Here is an 11,136-nt window from a genome sequence, read left to right on the forward strand (position 1 = left end):
TGATTCTCCATAGTAAGACAGTGTTGCTCGCAAAAAAGATCACAACGCGGAGCGCTTAGTCTCAACGCTTCACTATCCACTTCTGGTGAGGGATTCCCTTGCACGATATAGTATAAGCTGAACGTTTATGAAATGTAAGTATTGCTCTTATGTGTAGGCCTAAATGAATAGAAGAAAAGTTTAAGCATCAAGGTCATGGCAGAGATATCAGTAAAGCATGGCAGTATAATATTGGCCTATTATATTGTTCTACCCAAACAAACATAGATGACAAAAGAAAAACTTAAATGAAAAGTGGTTCGATATGCAGAACACTGGAACACCGCTATCCGATATGGAATCGGATCAGATCTTTCCTTCTTTACCAGCTTACCCATTCTATCCACTGTCCCGCATCATCATCACACAGCTTCGTTTTACCCTACTTTAGTGGATGTGCTTGGCTGAGGAGCCACTGGTGACGCTACCGGGCACCGAGGTTTCTCGGCTGGCCTTGCGAAGGCAGGTGGCTGCCTGGTGTGGAGGGGCTGCTCGCGACCCCTGGCTCGCTCGCGCAAGGAGCCAGGGGTGCAGCTCATTAAGGCAATTAAGACAAACCAGTGTTAGGTTGGAGGGAGTGCAAATTAATTTGTTGAGCGTTTTGTGTGCGTCCATTTGGACTGGAGGGTGGCCCAAGTGCGATTGAAATTGAATTCAAAGGCCTGAAAATGTCAACAGGCTGCATCGTCACAATTGCAGCAACAGAAATTACTCGTGAACAAAGCAAAATTGCAGCACAACAGGATGTCACCGCGGTAGAGACGGGAGCAGCGGAGAATGGCCCTTCACCTGCTGCATCAGACCCAGACAATCCAGCATGTACAGACGTCCTTTTTTAGGAGGTGACGGGTTTTAAACTAACTGCAGCAATAGTCTTTTCTATTTTATCAAAATAAGTTCTCGACAGACGCAAGATTCGGACTTAGTCCCAAGACTATTGATGTTTTTTGCACTTTGAGGCCTTTTGTTTAAACCTACAAACATCTTTTTTTAAAGTCTCGTCAGTGGTGATCAGTCATTTTTGTTGAACTTACGTCCTGCAAAATGACAGAAATGGAAAATACAGTGAGTGAGAGACATAATTGTGTTCATCTCTGAATGCTAAAAAAAAACCAATAGTTTCATTTTTGAAAAATGAGGTTTGGCACTACTTTAACTAACTAAGAATAAGACATTGTAATTGCCTTCAGGCTTTGTATGTACAACAAACAAATAAACAAAAGGAGAATGATGTATTAATACTGTATGATGATATATCTTAGTTTTTTTGTTTTGTTTTTGGATGAGTGTGGTTTTTGTTGCATTTTTAATTTGTTTTTGTGTTGTACTAAAAAATGGAAAAAAAAATCTAAGTGACAAAAATGAAGAATGATGAACCAGTCTATTTTGATGGAAACAGTTGCATGAGTGCTTTAATCTGTTCATACACACATTTCGTGAATGAGGCCCAATTCCTCTATATAAGCACTTGGATCATGTGTGTTCAGCATTTTGTTGTGGGCAAAGCGGTATTGCAAATTCATAGGAAACACATGCGCTTAAGCATTCCTAGAAGTTTTCACGAAGTAAATCATTGTATAATGTTCCACTGCAAGTGTTTACCCCTATGCTTTTTTTTTTCCAAACAGGAGCTTTCCATTATGCCATCATAAAAAGTATCTGAAATTCAAACCAAATTAAGTTAGTGAAGTAAATATCAAAAAAGGGGCGGACAGAGCGCTCCTTGTAAAAAAATAAATATCAGCGTGAAAGGAAAAGAAAGCCTTGAGCAGTCTTCCTCCTTTCCTAGGAGGTAGCGGGGCATTTCTGAGATGCATTCCCATGTTCTAGGTCAGTGGATGTCCATGCCTCTCTTGCTATTGCTTTTCATCAATCTAGTATGTTAATTTCGGGATTTTAACTTTGGGGGGAAACGCGTGGTGCGCTTACAACCTACATCTATCAAGGACTACGGTGCCTGATGCGGTCTAGGTCTGTTCGGTGTGTGTGGGTGGAGGCGCGCAGTCCCTAGTTGCGCTAGTAGGCCCACCGTCTCCTGCTTTGAGGCTCTCTGTATAGACGCAGGGGCGGAGGAGAGGACACCCGCTGCAGCATGGGAGGTGTTGGCGGAGGAGGCGTTGGCCGACACGTCGATCTTCCCCTCGAGTTTGACCAGCCGCGTTAGAATGTCGTCCAACAGCACGGCTATGGTCCTCTTCAAATCAGCTGTGCAAGAAAAGGAGACATGCGTGAATTTTATGGATTTCACTTTTGCACTCTTTGGATTCATCTTTTGAGGCCCAAACCATAATTGACATGGTCACAATTTTCTGGAGCCGCCGTCACTGCAGGTGGTCCCCAGCTAAATTATGGAGTTGGTAACCAAATGGACCCTTATCATACTATAATTCTTTAACTCTTTGAGCGCGTAAAAGGAAACCTTATGGGTCCATTTGGTTTACGCTCTCAAGAGTTAATTTTTTCTTTTATATATATTTTTTATCCCACGATTTTGTAACCCAATTTTCACACCTGTGTCAATCATCTAATGTGATCCTGGGCTCTACACACCCTCCACCAACCTAGTCCCCATATATGGGGGACAAGGGGAGAGCAACGGACTTGAACTCATGCTTCCTTCATGCCTGAGTGTCCAAGTTGCTCCTTTACACCTGACAGGGGGGAGTTTCCCTGGTTGGACGTAGCACGTGGAAGGAACACGTTATTCCAACCAGTTCCTTTCCCCTCCATCAGGCGCCCCGGCTGGCCAGGGGGAGGCAGTTTAGTGACCAGGATTACTGCATGTTTTTTGTGAGGGTACCTACCCTAGGGGACACGGGGAGAACATGCAAACTCCACACAGAAAGGCCCTTTCGCCAACCCCGCCTTCGGGTGTGGGCACTGATGACGCGGAGGAGGAAACACGCAGCCAGCCCCCACAGCGTCCCGAGCGGGAATCGAACCCAGGACCATTAGCTGTGAAGCGACAGCACTACCAACTGTGCCACCGTGCCCCTCGAGTTAAATTATTTTTAAACATCTTCATTACTTAATTTACAAGATATTAGAGAATGTAAAATCAACTTTTCTCTGTTATCTATTGTGGGCAAAATCTTATCCAACAACAAAATATCCGTTAGTTTTGGGTCCGAGAGGCTAAATGTCATCAAATGGTGGTCTGTGGCTCAAATGCCTAATAAATAACAGGCCATGGCATTAAAAAGGTTGAAAACCACTGATTTAGAACATTGTTTAAAAAGACATATTTATACTATAGTGTGAAGGGCCCTAGCACAACCAGGAACATCTTGAAATACAACACCAATCAATACTTAAACACTTAATTAACCCACTCATAACTAAGTAGTTTGACACATCACAGATTCCCTACTGTACAGAATGCCACATTTTCCTACGAAATTGTGTCAAACTAGCGAATTAGATATGAGCAAACGAAAACTTAAGCTATGATGACTAAAACTAAGACTAAATATAGTGACAATTTCGTCAACAAATGAAAACTAGACTAAAATGTTAGTCATTTTACACTTTGAAAATAGCAGGATCTACAACAAGCTCACAACGCGTGAGAATGTGAGCCAAAAATACATTTCAGTCGACTAAATCAACTGTAGATTTTGTCGACTAAAATCTAAAACCAGACCAACTAACACCAACAACATTCTAGGCGACTAAAATGTGACAAAACAATTCAAAAGACATGCTTAACCCATTTTGGGGCGGGGTCCCCTTTTGGTGTTAGCATTATGTTATGCTTTAGCTATTGAAAAATAGCAGATCTACAAGCTCATAGCGTGCCACCGAGTGGTGCGCTACGAGCTTGTAGGTCTGCTATTTTTGAAAAATCGAAGAACGACTGACACAGAAACATAGGCTTTTTCAGAAAACTGTCAGGATGTAGAAGACATTTCTTTCAATCTGATCTCAGGTCAGAATGGGTTATAACCCAACGACGCCCCTCCTCACCATAACCGGCCATGGAGGTCCCCTGCGGCCCTCCCGGCACGTTCTGGTTCTCCTCGGTCAGCACCTTGACGTAGCGGCGGCTGAGCTCCAGGATCTGCTGCCGCAGCTCGGCGCTGCTCTGGTGGCGCGCCGGCTGCTGCACGGTGTAGCGCAGCATCATGAGTCCCCACGCCAGGCCGAAGGCCAGCAGCAGCATGCTCAACCTCTGGGACATGTTCCTGCGCAGGAGCGCGCCCAGCATGGTATACTGGGGGGGGCTCTTGGGGAGGACGGGGAGAGGGAGAGGGGAGGGAGGGGACAGGTACACTGGCAGGGGAAGCTTTCAAATGTGATTCAAGTTGAAGGTCGATTGGAGTACAAAAAGGAGGGAAGCCGTCTATAGCCGACACCCACTGGAACGGGACGTCAAGGCTTTCCGCACAGGCTCGGCTGCAAAATGCCAGGCATCAAACCGACGGTGCAAACAGGGCAGGCACCCAAGCCCGGGACTCCTCGGGGTCATTGCTCACTCGGAGAGCTATAGAAACACAAGAAACGCAGGAATAGGAGATGTAATAAACAAGTGCTATGCAACAATCCCCCACCAAAAGCCTCCATTAGCTTGTAGTCCCCGTCGATGATGTCACTGGTAGACACGTTTCTGAACTGCCCACAGCCCTCCTATGAGACAGACCGAGTAGGGGGGAAAAAAAGGTTGAGGACCACTTAAATGAAGATAGGTAGAAAAGTGGTGAAGTGGTCCTTTAACTGGTAAGAGCTGTAGGCTGCATGTTATCCATTCTCTCTCCTGCCTTTCCTTTGTCTCACTCACTGTCATTAAGCAGAAATACAGCAGAAATGGAAAAAAGTAAAAAATAAATAAAATAAAATAAGAATTACACGCCTTTTTTACAATGCTTATTTTCTTAACTTTATACAAAATCCAATACAAGAATTCCGTACTCCACAGTATTCTGATGACCTACATTTTGGAACCACATAAACAAGGCACAATGTCTAAAATGCATGGACGGTGCAAGTGTTTTTGGGGAGTTTCTATAATTCAGTTTGGATAGTTAGATGGCACATGTAGCTAGCAGCAAAGCAATTACACCAATAAACTTGCCTGACGAGACAAACTACATCGGTTGAACACTATCACATGATACTTGTGCTGCTCTTTGCACTGGGTATAAGATTAGATATTAAATAGCATTTAATTAATGCGCAACAACTCCCACAATTGTTCAAAACAACCCTCAAAACAATCAAATACAGCCAGGCCAGTGACAGCAAAACCCCAAATGCCAAAATCCCCTGAGCCCCTCTTGCTCAAAGTTGTTGGATTCATGTAGTTTTTATAACCCCACTGGGAATTCTGGCATTTATTCCATGGCTTAAATCTAGAATCTCTTTCTCTCACACAAAGTCACATGCATACACAATCACTATACAGTATACAAAAGGCACATTGGAATGTGGGGTGGATAGATAAATAAATAGAACAGTCATCCTTACAGGTAAACTGAAACAGTCTGACCAGTGACCACATCTAACACATCACACATGGTGGATATTTAGAAAAGCATCCCATTCCATCCCAGCCCATAAAGAGAGCTCCAGGCAGTCAGCTAAGGCTTACCAGGCCGTTTCCTCTTTAAAGGGTTGGTTTGGACATGAAGCTGTATGAAATGCTTATTGCTTACCATAAATATCGCGGTTGCAAAAGGTATTAATTGACTGGCCGAGTCCCGTGCTGGGAGTGCTGCTCCTGTTTATGGGAATATCAAGTAGTTCCCAGGGTCAAAACTAGCGTCATTCGTATTGTTGACCTATATCTACCATTATAGACCAACTTTCGTTCAACTTTGGTTCACATGGTACTACTACTACTACTATTTATGGTAAGCATTTCATACAGCTTCATGTCCAAAAATCTGAACCAACCCTTTAAAGGAGAGACTCCACTTGGAACCAGGGTACCACAGCAGCAAGCGAGAGATGACCAGTCAATGGTCACTCCGACAATAAAGACATCTCTTTTTTTTGGTGCTTCTTAGCCCAGAAACCTGATTACCCATTTAGATCCCTGGGGACCCTCTTTGCAGCTCTGGGTGGGGATGGCTGACACGGTACTCCTTTCTTTTTTACTAACCACACCTCCGAAATGTCCAATGGTATAGGCATGGTAGCAAATAGCCTTCTGAAATTAGATGATTGTGTGTCTTGGTTTTCCAAAAACCCTGTCACTGTCTTTTTTCTTTTATCGGCACTCGTGGCCGTGGGAGTGGAATATCCTGTTGAGGTCAGGAAAGGGACACGGACTGACTGAGGGGAATAAATTATGAAAAGAGAGGTAACAGAATCCGTTTGGTGATGTCCCCCATCAGCTAGATGCACCCGCCCACCCAGACAACCGCCACATGTCCTCACTATGACCCATGGACAAGTTGCTATTAGAGCCTAATAGGCAAATGCTTCTCCACTTATTTAACCACATTAAAAGGTTGTTCACCCCAAAAAATTACTTCCCCCCCCAAAGTACGTAGTGCATGGAAGGAAGTTAAGGAACACCTTATTCCGACCAGTTCCTTTCCCCTCCATCAGGCTCCCCGGCTGGCCAGGGGGAGGTAGTTTAGAGACCAGGATTACTGCATGTTTTTGTGAGGGTACCTACCCTAGGGGACACGGGGAGAACATGCAAACTCCACACAGAAGGGCTCCGTCACCAACCCCGCCTCGGGTATATGGGCACTGATGACGCAGAGGACAGAGCGTGCGGGAATCGAACCCAGGACCTTCTAGCTGCCTGTGAGGCGACAGCACTACAGACTGTAGTGCGATTTTAACTATAACCAACAGCTACGGTCTTGTCAATGAATGATTCTTTACTGGTATTTCAGGAAATGCATAATTTAATTTGCTACACATGTAACGATTCACTCAACTATTATTTTTCTTACACAAATCCAGTATTTTCTCTTTTAACAATTAAAATTGTGATTTAAACATGATTTAATTAATGTCACCAGTTTGAATCATTTACCGTTCTATGATATATCGTTAGATGCCTACTACACAGACATCAGAGAAGGAACAACAAACACTGACAAATAAGAAACAGAAAGAAACATTTATTTCCGTGCTTAATTTTTTGTTTCTATGAAAACTCTCAATGTGACGAGCACTCTTGTCTAGTGGCCTTCCTGTGGGAATGTAGTGTAGAAATCTCATTCCCCACGAAATGTCTCATGGATCAAATTCACACTAAAAACAGCCATATGGCTGAAACTTTGCACTGTCACAACAATTCCACTAGTGTCCAGTCTCCGATATTGTACCCTGTTATTCAGTAGGCTTCATATTGTTCTTAGGAAAGGCACACCTGTATGGCCAGGGATGAGACAATGAATGTTCCACTTGTTTAGTGTTCAAACAAAAACAGGGAATTCTGTGGAAGGTCTGAATTCCAATAAAAGAAGACAAGGGTCTTCAACAGGGAGTCCAGGACCCTTAGGGGGTCCTCAAAGTCAGTACAGCAGGGCCGCCAAATCTTTGTGCGATAATGTGATTTACACTAACCCTGGCATCCCTATTCTGAGGGGAACATAAGCAGAACATAGCAAATCTACAAGCCTCACGCTGCTGGAGTTGTGAGATATTTTTGGAGGTTTAGTGTTGAGTCAAGTTTCAAAGTATTGAGGGTTTACACTGCAAACAATTAAATGTCTGAAATAAACCAAAAACATGATAGTCTATAACTGGACACTGACAACCAGCTAACAAGTTAGTTGGAGACTGTCTGTCCGCTCTGGGCAAAGCACCAAGGCTAAAATAACATGTTGTTACCGAGTAGCCGATAGTGTTTTGGCAAACAGGAGAAAAGAACAATCCTTTATCTTCACGCCGGCTGGGGCATAAATAATACTATCTAAACGTTGGGGCAGAAATTAGATGTACCTCAGTAGGACACAGGGCATAAGATTTAAGTCATTTGGGAACCTGTAAACTTCCATCCACAAAATAGCAGATCTACAAATGAGTCCCGAAATACCCATCAATGAGTTTACATACACTGATGATAGTCAAAGAGTCATGGGGGACCCTGCTTCATCTCTCTCTCTCATATAAGGGGTCCGTGGCCTGAAAAGGCCTGAAAAGATATGCAGCCCAGTCTTCACTTTTGTGTTAAAGATCCTTAATCCATAGGTTAAATATTTACGACTCAGGGTTGCCATCTGTGATGCTACTGGCTATTCAACAGCTGGTCAGACAGGCCAGCTCTGGTTTCAGCAGCAGAGCAAATAAACCTGCATAACTCAACTGCATAATAATAAAGAAGCGAGTGCAAATTGTGCAATGTGCTCCTCATGACCAACACGTTTTTTTTTTTTATCACGTCCGGTGTGATAAGGATAACATGTTGTGGTTACTACAAGAATGCAACACAAGCAGTCTCACACACACACACACACACACACACACACACACTTTCAGAAGCTAATATGGCATCTGAAAGTCATAAAGAATTGAGGAAGTTAACTGCCTGCCGCTGCAGATGTTCAACAATAAACACACCAAGTCCAACATGGATGTGATTTGGTATCAAACACCCAAAATTCACCAGAACACAGGAAATTATATCTACCATCATGGAGGGAGGATTTAAAAAAAGAAAATCACACCCGTATACCCGTATGAAGTGAGGGGCTCTCATATCATCATACATAATTACATACATCATCTCATTCTGGCTAAATCACAATTTGCGTCCTCACTTTTCCACCCCTTACTTTTATCTTGAAATTGTACTTTGCTCGGCCCATCTATTAAATCATCGCAATGGGGTGATCAGCCAATTCACAAGCCAATGTCTGTGCACCCTGGGCACAATAAAAGAGTGCATAGCTGAAATTTGGCCGAAGTAGCGGGATTTTGGCGGAAGTACCCGATAGGTAAGTCAGACAAGCAGAGCTAGAAGGATTTTCCACCAGATATATTACCCATTATACCGGGAGAGAAGATGGTAGCATTCAAAATGATCTCTCACCATGTCCAGAATGGACATGGTTAATATAGCATATTGTAGTCATTACACAGACCAACATCTCAAACAACAAGGTCAAAATAATGCAAGACGTCAGATAATGCAAGACGTCACTGAATGTTGCATACAGAAGATATCTCACGGGGAAGAGATAGCCATGATATGAACATCAGTTAGTGGAACAGGGTGACAGGGCAAGAAGTGAGATGAAAACAGGGTGACAGGGCACATGTAAATTCATTCACAAAATAGCAGATCTACAAATGAGTCCCGAAATACCTATCAGTACCGCTCAAGGAAATGACGTTGACGCTTCACAAATCTGTTTACATTCTCTGTGAATGAAACAAGTGTTGGGATCGGTCAACGGAAATATTGTATCCGAGAGAAATACATTTCCGCCTATGCGCTCTCTGCCTTATATTGTGAGTTTGTGACCAGGCTTTTCTCTTCGCAGATGAGTATGGCTGGGACCGAGGCTGTTTGTGTTAACCGGAAAAGCTGGGCATAGGAGGGGCCCTCAAAAAATGATGAATAATGAAGTGAAAATTCACACCAAGTGATGGATAATATTGTAGATCTGTTATTTTGTGGATGGAAGTTTACATATTGCCCTGTGACTTATATTTTATGTCACGATGTCCCACTGAGTTTACATCTCACTCCTGCCCGAGCCAGCGTGTGTAGATAAAAATAATTGTTTTTCTCCTGTTTGCCAAAACACTATCGGCCCCTCTGTAACAACATGTTATTTTGGCCTTGGTCTATATGCCCAGAGCAGACATCAAGTGTCAGGCTACCGCAGTGTGAGCAGTGCGTGCAATTAATGATCATACAGAAATGGTCATTATTAAAGATCGATCTTAGATTGCTTCAGCCATCATATCAAATGAATGTATGTACGCCTAGTTTAGGCTGAAACTGTATACCCATCATTTTCCAATGCTAGTAAAGCAAGCCTGATGAAAGTAGCCTATCAAATTCATCAGAACACAGGAAAATGCATCTATCTTTAGGGAGGACCTCCAGAGTCCAGACCTCTGCTTGGGGAGTCTCTAGCTCTGCTCCATAGCTCTAATGCCTAAATGAAACGCATTAGAGCTATGGATCAGAGCTAGGGAGTCTCCCCAGTCAGTGTTCCACTTCCACACCCCCAAAAAACTCCTGGATTCTCACAATTGGCAGCCCAATTATGTGTCAAATGGAACGACTAAACTCAAGATAGCTATAGCGTGTAGCCTGCAGGCTACATTTACAGAGGATTGTCGTCAACAACAACAGGAATATAAACAGACTTGCCCGTCACTAAATGAGTAAATACACATTTAAAAATAAATGTAAACTTTGCGTGGTTATTGATGGTCGAGCAAAGCTGCGTTTTACCTTAATTTGGGTCTGAAAGAAACATGCATAATCACACTCCAGAAAAAGCAACTATATAACAGTCCCCACACTACAGAGCTTCCACAGCAATTGCTCTTCATCGTTAAAAAGAAACAAATATAATATATATATATTCTATATTCTTTACAAATATCTACATTGGATCCAAAACATTGGTATCAACATAACAATGGTACGGTTGGTACCGTTATCGTAGCCTACTACCAGCTGCACCGGCTGACAAAATGATGCTTGTTTATCAGGGATGTTGTTGTTGTATGTCGCTGTGTCAGTCAGTCACTGTGGATCGATGCGGTGGCTTGTTTACTGTCTGCATTCACTGATCATCTACACGTACAGAGCTTTTACACAGCATAATGTAGATACATAGAGGACTTCTGTACTTACGCATCGAGACGACACAGGGAGGCAAAAGTCGGCTCTGCTGCGAGAATTCTTTGAGCGCCCGAAAGGAGCGTGACTGTCAACTGTTTCCTGACCTGAACTGTACGTCCGCCCGGCGTCATTGGAAGGGCATTGTGGGAAACGTAGTTCAGGTGGTTTCCAAAAACCTCAGGACTCAGGAGTAAAAATAAGAAAGAAACATGGACAGTGAATCAGTGACGGACTACATTAGTTGTTTATATGTAGGCCTATGCTGCTGTAAGGGGGAAAAGTTAGGTTTAACATTTTGTATACAGTTTCCTTCGCGCGTGTGTGTG

General features: G+C 43.3%; 1 protein-coding gene across 2 annotated transcripts; it reads right to left on the reverse strand.

Moving 5' to 3' along the window:
• Window positions 1-1,423: 1,423 nt before the first annotated feature.
• Window positions 1,424-10,924, reverse strand: ccdc126 (coiled-coil domain containing 126). 2 transcript variants are annotated; one of them, XM_083783741.1, is made up of 3 exons: window positions 10,823-10,924; window positions 4,006-4,522; window positions 1,424-2,244 (listed from the first exon to the last, which is right to left on the reverse strand). In XM_083783741.1, the coding sequence occupies exons 2-3, from the start codon at window positions 4,244-4,246 to the stop codon at window positions 1,988-1,990; spliced, it is 498 nt and encodes a 165-aa protein (XP_083639867.1). In that variant the 5' UTR covers window positions 4,247-4,522; window positions 10,823-10,924; the 3' UTR covers window positions 1,424-1,987. The 2 variants fall into 2 exon arrangements, with proteins under 2 accessions (XP_083639867.1, XP_083639868.1); XM_083783742.1 differs by having other exon boundaries at window positions 10,819-10,897.
• Between the last annotated feature and the right edge of the window lie 212 nt (window positions 10,925-11,136).

Source organism: Protomyctophum parallelum (assembly GCF_964188405.1).
Source record: "Protomyctophum parallelum genome assembly, chromosome: 1".
Taxonomy (NCBI): Eukaryota; Metazoa; Chordata; class Actinopteri; order Myctophiformes; family Myctophidae; genus Protomyctophum; species Protomyctophum parallelum.